The 21848-nt window shown below is 36.2% G+C and overlaps 2 protein-coding genes across 6 annotated transcripts in view; one reads left to right on the plus strand and one right to left on the minus strand.

Annotated features, from left to right (window-relative positions):
• Nucleotides 1–2687, plus strand: part of LOC105327613 (chromodomain-helicase-DNA-binding protein 1) — a 21796-nt gene extending 19109 nt beyond the window's left edge. For all 5 annotated transcript variants that reach the window (XM_034468940.2, XM_066088586.1, XM_066088584.1 and 2 more), the window contains one exon: nucleotides 1612–2687. In XM_034468940.2, coding sequence (XP_034324831.2) covers nucleotides 1612–1708 — 97 coding nt within the window. In that variant the 3' untranslated portion in view covers nucleotides 1709–2687. The remainder of the gene's footprint in view (nucleotides 1–1611) is intronic.
• LOC105327616 (alanine--tRNA ligase, cytoplasmic) lies at nucleotides 2022–21790 on the minus strand. The gene is made up of 22 exons (XM_066088587.1): nucleotides 21426–21790; nucleotides 18399–18587; nucleotides 18155–18300; nucleotides 16612–16809; nucleotides 15752–15896; nucleotides 15429–15577; nucleotides 14649–14754; nucleotides 14514–14552; nucleotides 13872–13983; nucleotides 13239–13378; nucleotides 12859–12949; nucleotides 12281–12450; nucleotides 11831–11947; nucleotides 11485–11622; nucleotides 10882–11025; nucleotides 10333–10409; nucleotides 10125–10233; nucleotides 7833–7943; nucleotides 6143–6262; nucleotides 5039–5110; nucleotides 4417–4512; nucleotides 2022–4172 (listed from the first exon to the last, which is right to left on the minus strand). Exons 1-22 carry the CDS (start codon nucleotides 21660–21662, stop codon nucleotides 3975–3977), a joined length of 2904 nt encoding a protein of 967 aa, XP_065944659.1. The 5' UTR covers nucleotides 21663–21790; the 3' UTR covers nucleotides 2022–3974.
• Between the last annotated feature and the right edge of the window lie 58 nt (nucleotides 21791–21848).

Genomic DNA, 21848 nt, shown 5'->3' on the forward strand with positions numbered 1-21848 from the left:
AATTTGAGGGTTTCTTTTGAAGTTATATGAAAATTGCTCTTCTTTTTGTTATGTACAGTCGCACCTGCTGTTACGGCCACCTTTAATCAGCGGCCACTCGCCATGAGCGGCCAGTTTTAATCCCGCCCGTTTAGTTTTACACTATATTTTAACTGATTTAAGCGGCCACCTGTCTAACGCGGCCAGTGGCCACTGTTTGTAGGTCCCATGGCTTCAACATGCCTGTTTCAACGGCCATTTTGTCTGTTTTGTCACATGACTTTTGAATCTGACATGTGACCACGTATCGAAAGAAGCCAAACTTCGAAAGCTGATAATGAGTTAATGACAAATAATTGAGTGTGTTATTTGAAGTCTGCTGATATTTTATAGCATTGAATGATTTATTTTTGACGTCGTCGTGTCAATAACTGCCGTCAGGTGAGCAGACAAATTGAATAACGCGCGTTAGCGCGTTATGATAATTTGTCTGCTCACCTGACGGCAGTTATTGACAGACGACGTCAAAAATAAATCATTTAATGCTTATATTTACATTCCCTTACTGAAGAAATCAATTGTTTACTGAAATAAATCGATATAAAGTGAAGACCACGGAGGGAGTAAATTAGTAACAGCAAGAACAGCTGATTTGTAATACCGGTTTAAACTGGTTTTCACAGAGACCGTTGAGATGAGATCGACGAGCATGAAAATATAATCCATGAAAAATAACTATTGAAATGTTGCTTTTAACAATAAAGTCAACTGTTTTGTTGAATAATTATAAAACATGGTGTTTTGACAACATTTATGAAATACATTTTTTAACCGATTACATAGAAATCACTGTTTGAGAACTACTTATGTAAATTACATGTAAATTCATACGCAGTGAATAGGTGTTGCATTTAGAGGCATTTAAACATCACGGAATTTAATGGAAAAACACAGTAGAATGTAAATATAATGTGATAATTGATTATCATAACACCTGTTTTGTGTTGTTTATATATCGACACGTACTTATATACTTCATTACAAAGTCATTGTATATGGCCAGTCTTGCGCGGAACAGCTTAACATGTGCAGCAATTAGTCGGTAATATGCACTTTTTTTCCCTAGAAAATTTCTTTGAGATAATAAAACGGGTTCTTAATATATATAATAATGGAATTTTAATACTTTTTCAAAAGATAAAACATCGACCATCGTAGTTCAGTAAGTAGCCTTTGTACGGAAACGCTACTTCTGTTTGTTCACCGCATTTAATCCCTTGAAAATTATCATTTGGGCGTATTAAGCAGAAAATGTTTTGTTCTTAATCCCTTGATAGATAAATGGAATTAAAACGGCCATTTAAAATTAATATAAACTGTTTATTTAGCAACCCGAGCTGTGCATTCATCATCTCTGTGTACGCCGCCATTACAGATGCTATTAATAATTCTGTGCAATAGAGCCAAAATGAAAATACTCGATGTTTTTTTCCCATTAATTTGAAACCTGGAATAAGAGGCCACCTGTCCTTAGCGGCCAGTTTGGCATTGTCCCACAGGTGGCCGCTTAAAACAGGTGCGACTGTACAACATTTTACACCGTATTCAGCCTTTTTTATTGTTTGTGTACAGTTACCAGTCTCATACAGACAGGAAGCGTAAAGGGGACCCAATCACGGACCGGAGATCTCAGAAAGACCCTCGACTCCATGAGGACACCAGCCGGTAGTAACTCCTGTTGGGTCCCACCTCCCTCATCAGTCACCCCCCAACATTACAGGGCAGGGTCTCCCGTTCATCTCCCGGGGTCAGTCTGCCGCCACCCTCCTCACCACAGCCAGAGCGGGCTTTGTGAACACCCCAATCTGGACTGATTTCTCAAACCACACTGCCTCATCTCACAAGATCAGTGTGTTTTAGTGATGAAAGACACATTCTGGTAAATGTGATGGACTAATTCACAGCTGACATCTAGGACCTGTGATCTGTACCAACAGAAAAGTGCTTGTTTTATTAGTGTGTCCTTGTTTTTGCTTGTCAAGCATTAGACTACAGTCTAAAACCATTTTAACTTTGCTGTTTTATTCATGTGTCTTCGTTCCTTGTTTCCCCACTTCTAAGTGCAGCTGGTCTCATAAAGACTTACAAGGACATAGGTTTTATGTATCGAGTGTTGGTGATCACTTGGTATGGTGTTCCTTTTATATCAGTGCTATTATCTCCTACATACATGTACATGTAGGTCTCTCGTGATCAGGTCTGATATCTTTCAATCACACACAAAAAAACTATTGGCGATTATTTCTTTCTCAGCGGCAAGTAGCAACAAATTCTTCAAAGTTGTACACCTTCTTATATGAGCAAGGTTAAGTTATTTTTAGACATATTCAATTACGCAGCCCAGTCAGTGGCCATTTTAAGAGCACTAATTAAAGATAATTTGCGTAGTGTGTATGCTTATTAGGGAGTATGAGGACTACGTGTGTGCTATCGGAGCTGGTCTGGTTGTACAATGTACCAGTGCTGTGTGCCTGTAGCTGTATGGTGAGATCAAGTCTGTGATAATGTTCAGCCAAGGTTTATGTGTTCAGTTGTCAAAGAATGAGTCAAATCAATTCATCTATTATTTGTACATATTCATTTTGTATGTAAAATAAAAATACTGTACATGTATGAAATGAAATAATTAAAAAACTGGCAAATTGAAACGAGGTGTTTTTTTCCGGAGATTTTGGACCCTTAGTTTGACCCTTAAACCCTTAGTTGGGATGTATGAATATGAATGAATACAGGGCGCAATACAACATGTAAATATTTAAAATAAAATTGTTTTAAAATTCAAAATTTACAATATTTGGCAAAAAATTGTGATAAAAAAAGCTTGTCAATGCATGTTTACTCGGAATGCCAAGGTGTGCTTTTATTTATAAGGGGATGGAAATTTATACAGGTGTATAATAATACACAGGCTAAATTTTAGATTTGATGTTTTAAACTTGCACAAAATTATGTCAAAATAGATTTGCTGTTGGATGCTTACTATTTTACATATATGATAAAAGTAATGCATCATGAAAATGCTTTTGTAATGTACAATATCACTACAGACGATTGCAAAATGTAATGCTACATTCTTAAAGAGCAACATTTTTAGTTCAGGTCATTACTCGACCTACAAAATAGGTTACTCAGTATACTGTATGTGATTAATAAAAAAATCATGTATCAGTAGACAGAATCGAGATTATTCTGACTAGTTACATGCAAAATGTGGGCATTTATAAGTTTAAAAGAAAGCGGTCAACAGGTAACCTTTTGAGAGAAGGATATAAAGCTAGATTTACATGTAATTTACCAATACATGTAGTATTGAACATCAAAGGGTTTCCTCTAACAATATAACTATTGACAATAACATTTTCTTGGCCAATGTGTTGCAATCATGCATTTATTTCTTTGCAGAAACTTTTTAAGGGTATTTTTCGGATGTTCTTTGAACAAATAGAACTACTTGTTTAAATTTCCTGCAGCAGACACTTGTAAACAAAAACTGATAGATTTCTGTGAAGTGTTATGAAATTTGTCACGTTCCTGAGAGTTAGCAATCCATTTTATAATCATTATGGTGGTTTAAGTTTTGCTTGACAAAACGCCCATATTTCTTCTGGGACACCTTTCCTACTCCTGTACTTACAATACCTAATACATATATATGAATAAAATACCCTGCAACACAAGTACATATGCATGTACCGGTACATATATTTTTATGCATGCAAGTACACAAATTATAAAAAAAACATCTTGGAATTTTACAACTTATATGACTGGTAGATTATTTCACCTAGAAAGGCAAACAATGTCCTTGATACTGGCAAATATTCATCGGGTTTACTGGTAAATCATGAAATATCACAGTTCAATTTATCAATCCGAGCGTATTTCTAGACAAGGTGGTTATCTTGTATCCATGTCTTCCCTCAGTGTCCTGTTTGTTATCTGGTCTTAGAGTCTTCCCTCAGTGATCTGTAATATAGGACCGACAAGGCCCACTGGATCTCCTCGCTTTTAACAAGGTCGTGGACGTTCACACACCAGAACTCAATCTTGTTCGTCTTCTTCTGCTGCCTCAGTTTGACATCATGGTCTCTGAACACTTTCAAAATTTCTTCTTTTAATTTAGCATCACAATTCTGGGAATAGATTTTCATTGTTATCAGAAAAATCTCATAGCAAATGATATTACAGTATTCACAAGGATAAAAGACGGTCTTTTTGCAAGGCTCAGCACATCTTTATCAAATGAATATACATCAGTATAGTTGTTTTTAATACACCCAGCAAGCACATAGTTTTGAAAGTAAAGAAGAATTGAATGTGTATGCCACCTGAGTCTTTAAATTCGATATGAGAGCAGACATAAACATTTGGACTCACCTTAGGAAACGCCACCCCAAAATGTGTCGTCTTGCTGTCAGATTTCATGACAACCACTGGTCTGTCTATAGAGGTTGTGAGTAAAGCCTTTTTAATCTACAAATATATTAAAAATCAACATTATGTTAGATGGTTCACATTCATCATACATGTACTACAGAACTACACGTACATATCGACAAGTTTATTTATCACAGAAACAGCACAACAAGGTATATGTGGCACATTTGGAGTAAAATTTTTGACATGAGATTGAGTAAAAATATACATCATACATTATGCTTCTTATAATTAGACATTTCAAAAACGCTAGGCCCATATAACATGTTTTGTCTTTAGTTATTTGTCTCTAAACTCAGTTAAAACCAATTCCAAAGGAAAACCAAAAGAACTTCATAATGATTATAACCATCATATGTTGCAGAAAATGGCTTTTACCCTGATATTCACTGCATGGTGTTTGGCAGTAAAAGACTAAGTCAGGCTGGATTTGACATTTTTAGGATGAGGTTTTGCAAATGTAAGGGATGATCATTATCAATTATCCATACATGCATACATGTATATACATACATTCATACATACATAATGTGTAAGTTAAGTAGTAGCTTTTTTTACCTACCACATTAGTATTTCCATAGTCTATGGTCAACTGAAGCCAGCTTCGAATTTTTCGTATACTTATCATTATTTCCTGAAAAATACAACAGATCGAAATCATCAGAGAAAATGCTTCAGCCAAATGTAAAACAAGCCAAATGTTGGTGTATCTCTGTTTTATGCTTGCAATAATAACAGCAATTAATTTTAAAACTCTTCTGTATATGCCTATTTGCAGTTCATGTATTACTATAGATATACAAAATTAAATGCAAGGAATTAATTTCCAAGCAAAATTGCAAGAAAGACATTTTGCAGACTTTAATTTCTTGCTTTTATTTCATGGAGGGATGAAAACTCAATCAAAGTATAATGATAACAATTTGGTGTTTGCGATTTTATATTCTTGCCTTTTGATGCAAAACGGTTGAGATGTGGAATTAAGTACTTGGAATGTTTAAAATAAAGTGTCTACAGTATTTACAAGTTTATCTTCAAAATGTATGTGTAACTATGACTTTGAACATGGAGGGCACACATTTTCTCTTGTCCTTGGTTGTTTAATTAAATGATGAAGAGATCATTTGTATGTATAAAATAGTTCAGTGCATTTAATTTTAGAAACCAGGTATATACAGTACATGTATATGTTCATCATGACTTCTGTTGATTCCTAATTATCCACAAAAATCAGGAGAAGCATGATCCATCATGAATTTTAAAATCTTGCAATAATTATTTTTCTAACTTTTATGAACTACATGCATGTACATGTATATGAAACCATTCTAAAAATTTGGCGTTTGCAATTTTTAAAATCAAAATTAATTGATACTTGATGGTGGGAATTTGGAATTACATTTAAGTACTAATTTAAGAGTAATTAAAATAAGGAATCTACAGTTATTGAGTTTAGTAAAAAGAAAAAAAAAACACATGCCCATACATGTATTCAAATATTTTAAAGTAGCAAGATAATGAAAATAGTAATACAAGTATATATAATATTGTACCTAACACCCAAAACTATTTTGACCTTCACATAATTTGAGTTGAGAAAACAGAAGTGATATCGAACCTCTATCTACAGTAATATTTTTCAGTGGTGATCAAAAAGGTTGTTTACCTTTTGCAGTTCTTGAGTGTTTAATGCATTGAGCTTTGTCATAGCCACATGTTCAATTTGATTCAATCGATTTTCCACATCGTCTCTTTCCAGCTTGGGTAACATGGCACTGAACATCATCTGTAAACACATATCAAAGGTTATCATTTTTGTCATATTTAATACCGGTACATGTATTCTGTAAAGATCACCCTTATTCATTATGATATTTACTGTTCTCCAATTTTCAATATTTTTGTAAATTTTACTACTGTAACCCTTGTTAATCATGTACCGTATTACTGTTATGTTTATTTTCTATTACCCCTCTTAATTTATGCATGTTCTCTAGGTTGGGTTTATGATCTTACATTCATATCCGGTATGAATGTCAAATGCTTTATCATGTTAAATTTCCTAGCTGTGATATTCAACAATGCTTCATCACTTTTCCTTTTTTCAAAATTTTTATTCAGAAAGAAATAATTTAATTCTGGTTGTAACGCGCTTTCTGATTGGCTAAAACATTATTTTATATCGTATAAAGAATGTTGCCTACGTCATAGTAAGACTAACGTCAAAAACGTATCAAAACGCCTGACGTTACGTTTGATTTTTTACAAATGTACGTCATTTTAAAGGTCAAATGACCGTTTTTATCTACAATGAAGAGTAAAAAATTAAATTATAAGCAATGAATTCAATATTTATTAGTTTTATACGATATAAAATGGTTTGAAACAGTTTACGCTCTTTTATAAACCGCTTCGCGGTTTATAAAGCGTAAACTGCCCCAAACCATTTTATATCGTATAAAACAAATAAATATTGAATTCATTCCTTAAATAGAACAGTTTAGAGGAAGGTAATATCTCCGCTGAGACCCTCAAAATATATCTTCACCTGGGTTGCCAGGGGCCCCCTGGATCAGAGAGGATATAAAAATATGTTAAAACTTTGTATTATGTAAATATTTAAGAAATGAACTCAATGTCTACCCAAGTTATACGAGTATAACCTGGGTTGGGACAGTTTACGATTTATAATCCGCAAAGCGGATTATAAAAAAACCTAAATTACTCAAAACCAGGTTATACGAGCATAACTTGGGTAGACATTGAGTTTATTCCTTATAATTAAATTTTCTGTAACTTACAGTACCAATTGATAGTGTTTACTTTTAAAAATGATATTAATCTGTTCAAAATTCAAATGTAACGTCAAGCGGAATAGTACGTTTTTGACGTTGGTGCATTGTGACGTGTCATGTGATGTGCAAACCAGGTTATCCAAATTAACTAAATTTTTCTATCCAATCAAATGCCGCGTTACAACGAGAATTAGATTATAATTCATTATAATAAAGAAGTATGTACTATCAGGTTTACTATTCTGTTTTAAATCAGATTTTTTCTAGTTGCGTAAACTGTCCATCTGTAATATCAATCAATTTCTTATCAAATGTTTCTTGAGCAATCGGATTCAACTAAATTACATGAAAGTAACATTTTAAAACATATGTTTAATGTTTATTTTGGTATCTGTTCTGTTCTTATTTTAACAACATGTATTCTGTTTATCAAGTTAGCTATTATGTAATAATATCACTAATGTCTTTAACTCTGTCATGTCATCCTTAAATTTTGTTTGCAATCTTGTAATGTTTGCCTGACTACCTCGCATTATTATTGCTGACTTTAATCATGGTTACCGTGTTAATTGACTTAATCATGTCCTCCCACTTCTGGTGTCCTCTCTCAGTCTTCACAGCAATTTCTAAATCACTCATCATTTTCTGAAGTGTATTCCCATTATGTTGTGCCTTTTGAGAGAGATAAATAATTGCTAAAAAAATCTTTCAGAATTATACACAGTTCACTAGTCATTAAAACAAAGAAGAACTGTATAACAAGTTCAAAGATTTTTATTTGCAGCTTCAACATTTAAACACATTTTTCTGTAAAAAGCCGAGCTATCTGATGTTTGTGTTGCATTGAACAGATACATATGTTTTAGAAAGTGTAACATAAAAATAATTACATACATGTACATTTGTACATCATTGCGACGTTATTTGACATAATTAGATTGTCATCTCTTGTCTTTCATCACATTTACTTACACTAGATTGTACTTAAGTACACATATCTCTAAAAAATTACGCTATTTAAGGAATGATATCGATCGAGGAATCATTCTTTAAGTATTATGAGGCGATAAAAATAATCCGATAAAGCCTGCAGGGCTTTATGATAGATTCCATCATGCACGACCACGTTTGATTACCTCATAATATACAAAGAATTATTCCTTATTACTTATATTAATATAATTTTTAGCAATTGTACAAATAAATAATAAAATAGTCATTGATTTAATGTATTGGAACATACAATTATAATATAAAATTGCTTCATAAAGTTATCACAGAAAAAGACACTGAAAAATGTAAATATAATATAGCCTTAATTCAGCTCCCATGTAAAAAAAAAACAGCATCCTTTATTGGGTGTTGAGATTTCAGTTATAACTCCACTTTAGAGGTGAGATTTTCACTACAACTAAAGTTGAGAGGTGAGTTCCACTAAAACTAAACTTGAGAGGTGAGACTATCACCATAACCTAACTTATGAAGTGAGATTATAACTATTACCTTCCTTGAGAGGTAAGGTTATCACTATAGCCTTACTTGAGAGTTTTTCTCTGGGGAAATTTTTATGCGGTATACATGAAAATCAAATTTTTAAATTCTCAGTTGCATAATATAGTGAATTATCTTTCGAAAACATGAAAAAAGTATGTAGAAAAATTTTAAAAATTAATTTTGTGAGACTCTAAAATAAAGGGCGGTAACTCCAAAAACATCCGGATTTTACACATGCAGAATTTCATGAATTTTTTAGTGGGTAACATAGCTCTTTAAAAAGCTGGCGAATGTACCCTGAAAATACTATGAAATGATGCCTAAGGACTTGTTCTTGAAAATGTACAAAAATAAAAATGGCTGATTTGGTTGCATTCTGCTTTTAGGGGGAGCCTAAAATGCATGGGTGTACTGCATTTAGAGGCATCCTTTTGTCTATTTTCCGCATGTTTTGAGTGCCAAATAAATTCTAGCATTAAGTTACATGTGCATTATTTTTAAATATTTAAAAAATTCACGATTTTATCTTTCTATTGATATATAGATATATATGTAACATGTTTTAACAATTTATTTTTATAGGGGGCAGTTTTGCTTGCCCCTCATCTGAAAACGTCCTTATAACGTTACATATAAAACTGTGTTTTGCACCCATAGCATTGAGCTGCTACACCCCTCCTTCCACCTGTGTGCTTTATAGCTTTACCTGAGTGGTGATCTCTCTATAACCTTACTTGAGTGGTGAGTTGTATCCCACCCCCAACCCCTTTACCTGTGAAGCTTTATAGCCTTATTAGAGTGACTAGCTGTCCTGTGAACTTCTATAGCCTTAAGTGGCTAGCTCCCCCGCTAGCTGCCCTGTGAACTTCTATAGCCTTACTTGAGTGGCTAGCTGCCCTGTGAAGTTTTATAGCCTTACTTGAGTGGCTAGCTGCCCTGTGAACTTCTAAAGCCTTGAGTGGCTAGCTCCCCCGCTAGCTGCCCTGTGAACTTCTATAGTCTTACTTGAGTGGCTAGCTGCCCTGTGAACTTCTATAGTCTTACTTGAGTGGCTAGCTGCCCTGTGAACTTCTATAGTCTTACTTGAGTGGCTAGCTGCCCTGTGAACTTCTGTAGCCTTACTTGAGTGGCTAGCTGCCCTGTGAACTTCTATAGCCTTAATTGAGTGGCTAGCTGCCCTGTGAAGTTTTAAAGCCTTACTTGAGTGGCTAGCTGCCTTGTGAAGTTTTATAGCCTTACTTGAGTGGCTAGCTGCCCTGTGAAGTTTTATAGCCTTACTTGAGTGGCTAGTTGCCCTGTGAAGTTTTATTGACTTACTTTAGTGGCTAGCTGCCTAGCTGTGAAGTTTTATTGACTTACTTGAGTGGCTAGCTGTCCTGTGAAGCAGTAGAAACACTTCCTTCCTTGTCCCACTCCTTTAAATTTCTCGATGCAGAAATCACCAATGTCCTGGGTGTTTAATACATGCCTAGAAGTTAAAATGAACATTTATTTCACCATTACTGTGTAATACAATATTTAGGATACATGGGGACAAGAACTTGATATTCACACACGGGGCTCTTACGTTCCACCACACAGCTCCACAGACTTAGATTCCTCCTCTGTTTCTATGGATACCACATTGACAGTGTGAGGGTAAACCTACAAAACAACCAATCAAGTCACGTCACAGAATAGTCACATTACACTCCATAAACAAGCTACAGAATAGTCACATTACACTCCATAAACAAGCCACAGAATAGTCACATTACACTCCATAATCAAGCCACAGAATAGTCACATTATACTCCATAATAAAGACAAAAGCTGCATGTATCTTGAATTCATGTACACAGGGTTATTTTTAATGTCTTAATAAATCCTGGCCTTGTTTACATAAAAATAGATAGCTAATAGGCCTTTCAACAGATTATTATCACACATATCATGTATCTTTCTTAGAATAATATTTCTATAGAATATCACACAACTCCAACTCCCCCCCCCCCCCCCCCCCCCAAAAAAAATTTTTTTTTTTTTAAAATTGGGAGGGGTCTGAACCAGGGGCTATTTAAAACATAACATGTGGGGCTTTATGACAGGACTTTTTGATTCACCAGGGGTCACTGACCTCGTTGAGTAGATAGACAACATGGTCCAATGACTGGGCCTCACTGAGGGGGAGACTATGACTGGAGACAGGAAGTCCGCGACCAATCAGCCCCCGCACTCCGTCCTGTAGCTGATTCACATCAGCCACCGTGTCCATCGCTCTCTGAAAAAAAACAAATAATTGTAATCACTAGCAAATTACAGACAGAGTGCATATCTCTCACAAGTAAAAGTGGACAGCTGTAAGGGCAAGAGGAAACATGAAGTGTGTTTGATGTTGTTTGGATCCCCCTGTTCTCACTGGACACTTATACATGTTGCTGTAATGGTCCTAATTAGATATGCTGTTATAAACAGTGCCTAATCTAAAATTTTGATTCGACATTTACTGCTGCATACAAAGTCGTAAATATTTTCAGTCTTGAAGAATAAACTTTAACGAACAAAATTTTTACAAAACCATTAATTTACTCTCATTTTGATTTCTAAAATTATATTTTACAGCCATTTAAATTCAAATATTGATTAGTTTGTGATTAATAAGCATTCATTAATTTGGTTGTAAGTCATAAGTTCTTTTGTAAAGCACAGCCCTGATTCTTTGATCTGATTGTACACTTACTGCCGTGAACACTTCAAAATACAGTCGATCCTCCCCGACCTGGGAGCCATTTTGTCTAGCATCACTGGTCAGCTTTCTCAGGGACCAGTTCAGAAGGTGAGTGGCTGTATGGGCTCTCATGTTACCAAGTCTCCTACCCTACAACATCAAGATAAGAAATTTTCACCCTCAACCAACTATAAAACACAGTTAGTACTCATTCATTTATCATGCAGGTAAATTCATGAAAATACCTTCTGAGGAAACTGAAAATTGATATTACATGAAAACTGACCACAATTAATCTTTTGATTCTTCCACAGTATGATGTACATCAAGTCCAGTGTATACTAGGTGAATGATTTACCTGATTAATTCTGGCTGTGAGTTTATCACCTTTTCTTATCTCCCCTTTCTCTACATAACCAACATGCTGTATGAGTTCTCCTACTCTCTGTGTATCAGTCACAACAAAGACTGACGTCTAAAACACAGAGAGAAATGATGTCAAAGCATGGCAAGGTATCAAGCTGATCAACAGTGAACATGTATATACAGGTGTGTCATGAAACCCAAATCACATGTACACCATATATGTACCATATACTGTCGTCATATTCTATGGATATGTGCATGAACAATAATAATACCACAGTAAACATCTCAGAATCAAAAAAGTCTAGAAGAGATAAAGTTTACACTCGAATGACTTTAAATGAAACGGATTTTTAAATATCTTACACTGGCACACATTATCAATCTGTGGTACATTTTTAGTACTTTGTCAATCAGAAATAAATCTGTCTATAGAACTGACCTCGTTTTGGAGAACTCCTGTGTCCCCTATCTGTCCCCCACACTCTGCATAGAAGCAGGTCTTATCCAGAAAGAGGCTGGCTTCCTGTCCGGACTGGAGGGACTCCTCGGATTCCCCGGACCGTCTAGACAGAATTCCCACTACACTGGTATCTGACAAGTCTGGAAACTCTACCAGAAAAAAATCATGAATGTCATCTTAAGCAAAATTTAATTCAATTTAAAGACATATAATAAACTGTTAGAGGAAAGCAACATGTACATTTCATACAAGATATATTTTGAACATTAATTAAATAAATCTATTACATGTGTATGTCCTTGTTGCAGAGCATGTTACAGTTTTACAGATGTTCTAAATATTATACCACACACAAAGAGACACACCTTTAATGAAGTCCCAAGGACGGGCAATTTTGCTTCCTTACATGTATAAGCATAATTCGTTATATTGGTCAAATTTACAACATCTTATAAAGTCACAGGGGAATGAAATCAATTTGCTGTAAGCATTGATTCATTATAAGCATGTTAGATATAACTGTGTTTTACTGTACCTGTCCTTTAGATTGTCCTTACCATAGTCTGACCCTGTCCTTCTATACAGGTATTTGTAATGGTCATCAGTACGTGGTAGACTCTGCAGGTGACTCAGATCATATACTTGTTCCTACAAGTAGTTTACAACTTTACACTAGGGTACAATAGAAAGGAAATATGCTATTTAAGAAATACTTTTGCATCGAGTATTATTATTTTTTTTACGTAGGTAGATGCATTTTTTTTGTCAGGCATTCATTAGTTCATTGAGATAAATGTTGGTTCTTGTTGCCATAACTATCATAATGGTAAATAATGCCATAGTAAGTATGTGAAGAGATTTATTTTTCCACATAAAACCCTGGTGCATGAAGGTGTGCATGTATCAGCTGTATGCTATAAGCAGTACATGTACTTGCCTTCTGTTTGTCAGTCTGTTTCTCAGAGCCTCTTTGTGGAATCTGTATGGACAGTTTATGTTGCTGTGCCAGACTTGTTAAAATCTCCATGGGAACAGGATAGCCATAATGTCCCGACAACAAATCACCGGATTCTAACTCTGGAAAAGCCACACACAGTTGTACCCTAGTCCAGCCATATGTCTCAGGTTCAATTTTAAGAAATGAAGGCACCACAGAATCTTACTGTTTAAGCAAAGAATTTCTTATGAAGACTAGTTAGATAGTCTTAAATATCAATGACTATTTTGTACAACATGGCAATGAAAATCTGTGACGTCAGATGGAAATTCTGCAATAGTACTCAATGCAATGTATATCTAAGAGCTGTATTAATGCATTTTCAATTTACACTGCAGTACGGTAGTTGAGTTTTTCATTACAATAAGTGCTAACTGAAGATACCCTATTTGCATCATCACATATGACCTCACCATCATGGCTAAATGCATGTTATTTGTTGCATATTAATGAAAAGAGTAGACTAGAATGGATAATGAAACATATGGACAAAAAAATAATCAGACAGAACTATTATCTTCACTTGGATGGTGACACTATAAAGACACTGTGTTTGTACAGGTTCATATTTACCAGATATGGGGCCAGTCTTCTTTCTTTTTCTGAGGAACTTTTTGAAAGTGTTGGTGCCTTGTTCCAGTGTGTGGTAGTAATGGCCCTCCGATGAATTGATGACATCCTTTATCTGGTCACAAAATACAAAGGATAAAGCTAAATCTCTATCTACTGATTCTCTCTCAATTATTCTCTTTCTCCATCACTATTCTGTCCTTCTTTCCATTCTCCTATCTCTCCATTCTCTCTTTCTCTCCATTCTCTCTTTTTCTCCATTCTCTCTTTCTCTCCATTCTCTCTTTTTCTCCATTCTCTCTTTCTTTACCATTCCCTCTTTCTTTCCATTCTCTCTTTCTCTCCATTTCCTCTTTCTTTCCATTCTCTCTTTCTCTCCATTCTCTCTTTCTCTCCATTCTCTTTCTTTACCATTCCCTCTTTCTCTCCATTCTCTCTCTCTCTCCATTCTCTCTTTCTCTCCATTCTCTCTGTTTCTATGTCTGCCCTATCTAGCTTGTCTTGCATGTGTCTATACAGTTATTGAATATCTGTGTTTTTCAGCTAGCCTATGAGATGCATATGTTTCATAGAGGGAAGAATTGTCTGTCTGGACTCTTTTTCTCTCAGTTTCAAACACACGTTAAAAGAAAACAATAAACTAACCCTTTTACAACTCTGGTTTAGCTCTGGATATGTACCTCCCTGCAAAAATGACAAAAACATTCCAGGTATTCTAAACAAAATTAGATACAGAGAAATTGAGATTTATCACTGAGATGCTTGAATTCATACACTAACCAGGCTGTCCACTATAATGTCCACTAGGCTGGAGATGTAGCCGGGGTTCACACCCAGAACCTTGGCTGACTGGAGACAGCGGTACAGCACCAACCTCACCTTGTGTCTGGAGGTCAAACGGTTCAAAACATCAATTACTGGAACTGGTTGTCAGATTATCAATTTATCAAGTATAATTACTTGTTGTCACATTGTTTAATACTTTGTTCTGGGTCTAAGATCATAAAACTCTTGAATTTGGTCAAAATTTCCCTCATCTGTCAAATGCTATTACTTGGTAATCATAGATTAACTCTTAAAATGTGTATATGTTAACAAGATGAAAGAAATAATCCTAAATTTCAATTGAATTTGTATGCATGTTCTCATAAAACTTTGAATACTACATACAAATTCTGACTTAAGTTTGCTTCATCGTCTGATGACCAGGCCTAAAGATCATGAAGCAGTATTACACTTTAAAAGTCAAAATTTGTACACTGTATTGTTGTCTTGTAATTATTCAACATTGGAAAAAGGAAATACTATCAATGTGTCTCCATATTACCTTGATAGTGACAAATTTCAAGCGTAATTCTATGATATAATTAAGTTTTATGTATGATTGAAATTTAGGCTTAAGTCTAAAAATCATTCATGATCCTGAGCCAGGACTCAACCACATAACTTACAATGAGCTTAAGATACTCAATACCAAAACAACCTTACATGTATCACAGATGATTGAAAAACCTGAAGTATTAAAAATTAAAAAAAACTGATTTTGTTCCATTGTCTTACCCGTGCTGGTCCACTCGATCTGGCAGTATTCCCTCAGACAGACACACACACAACATTCGGATGTGGTCAGCCACCACTCGGTAGGCCATGTCCCGACCCCCAAGGTCATCCGAGCCAACACGACCCTGGTAACGCGGAGTTCCACAGTCCTACCAAAGAAAGTTAAAGGTAATGTTGTCCCATTAATAAATGGGTAGTACTACATGAAAGAAGTCAGCAAGCAAGGGTGCAGTTTCACAGTCCTAACAAAAAAGTTTTTACATCTAAAAAATAAATGGAAGAAGTTGTCGGGTATGTTCTGAAATTATTGAGTTCACTCCTACTTTATGAATGGCATCAAATATGGGCGTGAAGAGGTCAGTGTCGTAGTTAGAGGTTGAGTTCTGTAAGGTGGCGGTCAGTCTCTCCAGACCCAGGCCTGTGTCCACGTGTCTCTGGAGGAGGGGCACCAAAGACTGGTCCAGTTGTCTGTAGAAACATAATCTTTCATCAGTTACTGGAGTGTCATGAAACAATTATAAAAGAAATGCACTGTCTATATATATCTATTGGTTTTTCCATCTTCTCACAGGAATCTGAATTTACTCTCTGTTGTATACTTGGCGATTTACATGTACTGGTAATCATTTACTAAAATTGACTAATTTCTTCTTCTTTATAGAAGAAGAATAAAACACTTGATTTGATTTGCAAAAAATAAAATATGTACTTTTTTATGTATACTTGTATAGAGATCATCTTAGAATATAAAAGTTACATAGTGATAACGATAATTTGTATTTCATCTTAATTCTTAAAGGATTATTAACATGTACATTTCCATGCGATTTAACTTAACAGTACCCTAATTTATCGTTACATGTACTACATGTACTGTACCAATAACTACATGTATGAAAGGTAGACACATGAGTTTGATTCCCCTCTTGGTAATTGGATATGGATGCATCATGCAGTACAAAGGTAAGCTGGTCATTTTGATCCAACTATCTGTGATTGTAATTGGGTTATACTTCTTTACTGGTAGAAGGTGGACATTACAGGTCAGGCCAAGGAGACTTAATGCACCCATATCCAATTACCAAGAGGGGAATCAAACTCATGAGTCTACCTTTCATACAACACATTAGCTTACCTGTTCTATAATTTATTAGCTTACCTGTTTTACAATTCATTAGCTTACCTGTTGTACTGCATGAAGACGAGGTTCCAGATCTCCACCACCTGTGGACTGTTGGCATTCACTAGGTGGGGCACCAGGCGGTTCCCTGAGTGGTGGTGGTCATAGTGGATCTCTGTACAGGGACCGCACGGACCGGTCACCCCCATGTCCCAGAAATTGTCCCTCATTCCAAACGGTAGAACCCGCTCCTTGTGAACACTGAAAGAAGAACAGAGATACAGGTCAAAATCCTAAATTGTAACTTTGTAATGACTTGAAAATGCAATTACCACAGATATAATCTATTTAAATTAGTGATGGCAATTTATCATGGCCTTAATGAATGATGATAAAAATCGCTAATTAGTACTGTCTCACTCATTATCTCTTTGAACCTTCCAATGTGTTTATTTAACTTTTTTTGTTTAGCAAGACAATAATTTATCATGTAGCAAACAGTTTTGTCCATGTTAGATACATACATGTATATGTTACTTCTACAATCACAAGGGAAGTTTATTTCAAACAGAAAATCTAGATCTTGTATTTTGCAAACTTGAATCAACCTTCCCTGATTTCCTTTTACTTGACAAGTTGTACTGAAATGAATAGTAAATTGTTGGCAGGGAAATTATTTCACAGCCGTTTGCTCATTGTTTTTTGCTCATTGTTTTTGACTTTTTATTGAAAATTAAAATGTTAAACAATTTTCATATAATATTAATAGGAACTACAGAATATTGCTATCAGTGGCTTAAGGTAAGGTTTGCGGCTTGCATTTTTTAGAGGTTGTACCAAAGTTACATACCAATTTGTTTACTATACTAAAGTCTTTTTTCTCATGAAATTCAAATGAATTTTGCCCGTCCCGTTTTATAACTACAAAAGGTCAAAGTTCATGATTTCCAATTTTCATTTCGATGAAATGTAAACAATTTCGTGAAAATATGTACATTTTATATGTGACTATTATGGGGGTTATCTGATGAACTATCTAAAAATAGAATAAAATGCAACAAAAGTCTTAATTTTGGACTACTATTATGTAATTGAAAACATCTTATTTGAAACCTTTCCAAGTCCACCGATTTCAGGAAAAACATATCTTAGAATATGTGTAATCTGATGTTTCTAAAATACTATTCAAAACCATATGATGCGGATTTCGTTTTCGTGGAAATTGATAAAATGCTTGTGTCCTCTTAGTTTTTCATTGAAACTAAAAAAACCTGCGAATTAAAAAAATGAAATCAATTATGACGTCATATAAATTTTGACGTCATAACTGAAATAAAGGGTAGTTGGTGTTACGTCACAATGAAAATGTGTGAGTTATCTCCCTGTAACCGCAAACCTTACCTTAAAAGACTGTCACAGTAAATTCAGAAAAAAAGAATAATTTGCATGTGAATTTTGATACAAGTAACCAGTTAATAGTCAGGACAAATTGCGATTAACTGATTAGCAGTTTTCCATCGATTGCCATCCCTAATTTAAATGAGTGACCGTGGATTACTTGTAATGTACTACATAGATAATATATTGAGTGTCCATTCTTTATTACCCCAAGCTGAGCCATAAATCTCTGGTTTCTAAATCTTCCTCCAACTGCAGGGAGTTGTCTCCCTTGAAATAGGTAAAATAAAGTGCTGACATGGGGATCTTGTAGACATCCCTCAGTAGTTCCAAAGCCATGGCACACGCTTCTCTCTGAACAAGAACACATATTTGTTAGAGACAATGTGCTACAGTCAGTTACCGGTACAATAGAATAAGCTGTAATTCACAGGAGGAATAGGCAGGCTAACTTTGAAGTAGTCTCCAAATGACCAGCTTCCCAGCATTTCAAAGAATGTGTGATGTGTAAGGTCATGGCCAACATCTTCAAGGTCATTGTGCTTTCCTCCAATCCGAACACATTTCTGGCTGTTGGCTACTCTCCTGTAGTGTGACATTGGGCTTCCGTCCCCAACATCATTAAGAAAAATAGGCTTAAACTGGAAAAAATGTTGTTCTTGAACATGATATTATACTGAAAACCGATTCAGAACAAATATTTGTTAGTGTAATTTTTATTTTGCTTTCAGCATTGTTCAATTAAATTATCAATTTTTTAAATAATACTTGGAAATTACAGGTTTCAATCTCACAAAATTTTAATTGCATGATTTTGATTTATCACTATACTACAGAGTATAACTCCATAGTAAAATGAAACAGTGTGTGTGTGTTGGGGGGGGGGGGGAGAGTGTTATTATTATAAGGTAACGTTAGTTCCAAAGCCATGATAGAAAAGATTAGGAGTTTAGGAGTTTAGGAGTTTACCACCCATTGGCAAAGCTGATCACGATGTTATCTTATGTGATGCAGCAGTGGAACCAGTAAGATCGAAACACCAACGAAGAGAGATCTTTCTGTGGAAAAGGGCCAATATGGATGCCATCAGAGAAGAAATAAAGAACAACTATAAGGAATGTGACAACATCAGGGACATTAATCTAATATGGGCCAAGTTCAAGGGTATGATCAATGACTTGATGAGGAAACATATACCAACTAAGTTTACTAGATCAAGGCCATCACATCCATGGATTGATACCCACCTAAACAGGCTCACAAGAAGAATAAATAGAGCACATCAAAAAGCAAGAAGAACCAAAAATAACAGAGACAGAAATCGATACAACAAACTGAAAACATCATGCCAGCGAGAGATACGACTGGCAAGGGAAAAATACCTACAGGAAGTGATAAGTGAGGATTCAAAGAGATTCTGGTCCTACATTAAACATCAAAAACAGGACTCCAGCTGCGTGTCTCCACTTAAGGGTCCAGATGGCCTGCTCCATAGTGACACAGTGTCCAAGGCAGAAATCCTAAACAACCAATTTCATTCGGTTTACACAAAGGAAGACCTAACAGACATGCCATCAAAAGGAGATAGCCCACACCCTTCTATGAACAACATCCGCATAGGAAGAAGTGGTGTATGCAAGCTCCTGAAGGGCCTATATGTACACAAAGCAACCGGACCAGACACAATTCCAGCGAGATTCCTCCATGACTTTGCACCAGAACTAACCCCAATCATGACAAAACTGTTCCAACTCTCACTTGATACCGGAAAAGTGCCAGATGACTGGAGGGAAGCATCTATTGTCCCCATATTTAAGAAAGGAGAGAGACACTTAGCCTCAAACTACCGCCCAGTCTCCTTAACTTCCATATCATGTAAGTTGTTGGAACATATCATACATAGCCAAATCATGGATCACTACGACAGTAACCATATTCTGGCAGACCAGCAACACAATTTTAGAGCAAGACGATCATGCGAGTCGCAGTTGTTGATTACAGTGGACGAGGTGGCCAAGTCACTGGCCCATGGAGAGCAAGTAGACATAGTGTTGTTGGACTTCTCCAAGGCCTTTGACAAAGTGCCACACCAGCGCCTCCTACACAAATTGCACTTCTATGGTATCAGAGGTAACACATGGAACTGGATCAAGGATTTCCTTGCGAAACGGACACAGCAAGTCAACTTAGAGGGTCAATCCTCTACCAGAGCTGATGTCATCTCAGGGGTTCCCCAGGGTACTGTGATGGGACCATTACTAATTCTCACCTATATCAATGACTTGCCGGAGCATACATCATCAGACGCAAGATTATTTGCTGATGATTGTCTGCTTTATCGGAAAATAAACTCCAGAGCCGATGCTGAGCAGCTCCAAAAAGATCTGAAGTCACTAGAGAAATGGGAACGAGAATGGCAAATGGAATTCCACCCCCAGAAATGCACAGTCATCCATGTATCCAGGAAACAACGTCCCATAACCAACAACTACCTCCTCCATGGCCACACCCTCGAATCAGTCAGCAGTGGAAAGTACCTAGGTGTAACCATAAACAACAGGCTAAACTGGACGGAACACATCAACAATGTCCGAGCCAAATCAAGCAAGACCCTAGGTTTTCTCCGTCGCAACATACAGGGATGTAGAGCCGACATTAAATCAGCTGCTTACAGTACAATCGTCAGGCCCACCCTGGAGTATGCAGCGACTGTCTGGGACCCATATCAGCAAGCCCAAATACAACTGTTGGAGGGTGTCCAGAGGAGAGCTGCAAGGTTTGTCAAGGGCAACTATTATGTAAGAACACCAGGCTGTGTAACATCTATGATGGAGGACCTACAATGGGAGCCCCTCGAAACACGCCGACTAAGATCACGGCTCATCATGATGTACAAGATCAGGAACGACCTCATCGACATCCCAGCAACATCATATCTAACACCAGGGGATACTCGCACAAGGGGCAGCAAATACCGTCAGCCACCAACATACAAAGACGTGTATAAGTTCTCCTTCTTCCCAAGGACCATCAGGGACTGGAACAGCCTGTCAGATGACGTTAAAGAAGCCAGTACCATCGATGGCTTCAGGAAGCAGCTAAACAACACCTTAGCTGTGTCCTATGACCCTTAAGTGACATGCAGACCATTGTTTTTACCCGATTTTAACTGTAAATAGGAGGCTTTTAGCTGTGTTCGATGCGTGCTATAACACTCGGAAACCGAGGCCAGCACATTATAGGAAGAAGAAGGAGAAGAAGAATAAAACTAGATTAGAAATGGATGCACGTTGGGATGAATTGTCAGTTGGGGTTAAGTTAAGCTTGAAAATGGAGCTAGCGACTACGAACCTTAGTAAGATAGCCCACTTAGAGTTTAAAAAAAAAACACATTAATCTGCTAGCTTATATAGTAGACATCGCCAAAGTTTGAATAAGAGATATAGAGATTTGAGGATCAGAGCGAAATAAATGTTCACCTGGTTCATTCCTGCATTCGTGAAGTAAGAACCTTCCCCTTTCTTCGCAATGATCGAGGATGAAGGTACAAACAGGTGTTCGTGCTTCCCACAGAAGAAGTCCAGGAAAGTGGAACGAACGGACGCAGATCTCCAGCTGTGCGAACTCCCCTCTCTCTGGAAAGACTTATTCAGGGTCCTTAGCCTCCTCAAGCAATTCCGACACACTTTGTGATTTCCGAATACTCTCATCAGCATATTTAAGATAAATTAGTACTTAACGAGTGTTGGACATAAGAAAATGTCAATTACAAATCATAAAACAAAGATCGACATTCAACTGCATGACATGCTTTATCAGCAGAGGAAATTCGAAATTGCGTTAAAAATATTCTTTGAATTTCGAGTCCGATATTTTTTACCGTATTTTTTTTTTATTTTATG

This window comes from Magallana gigas, chromosome 6, assembly GCF_963853765.1.
Source record: "Magallana gigas chromosome 6, xbMagGiga1.1, whole genome shotgun sequence".
NCBI lineage: Eukaryota > Metazoa > Mollusca > Bivalvia > Ostreida > Ostreidae > Magallana > Magallana gigas.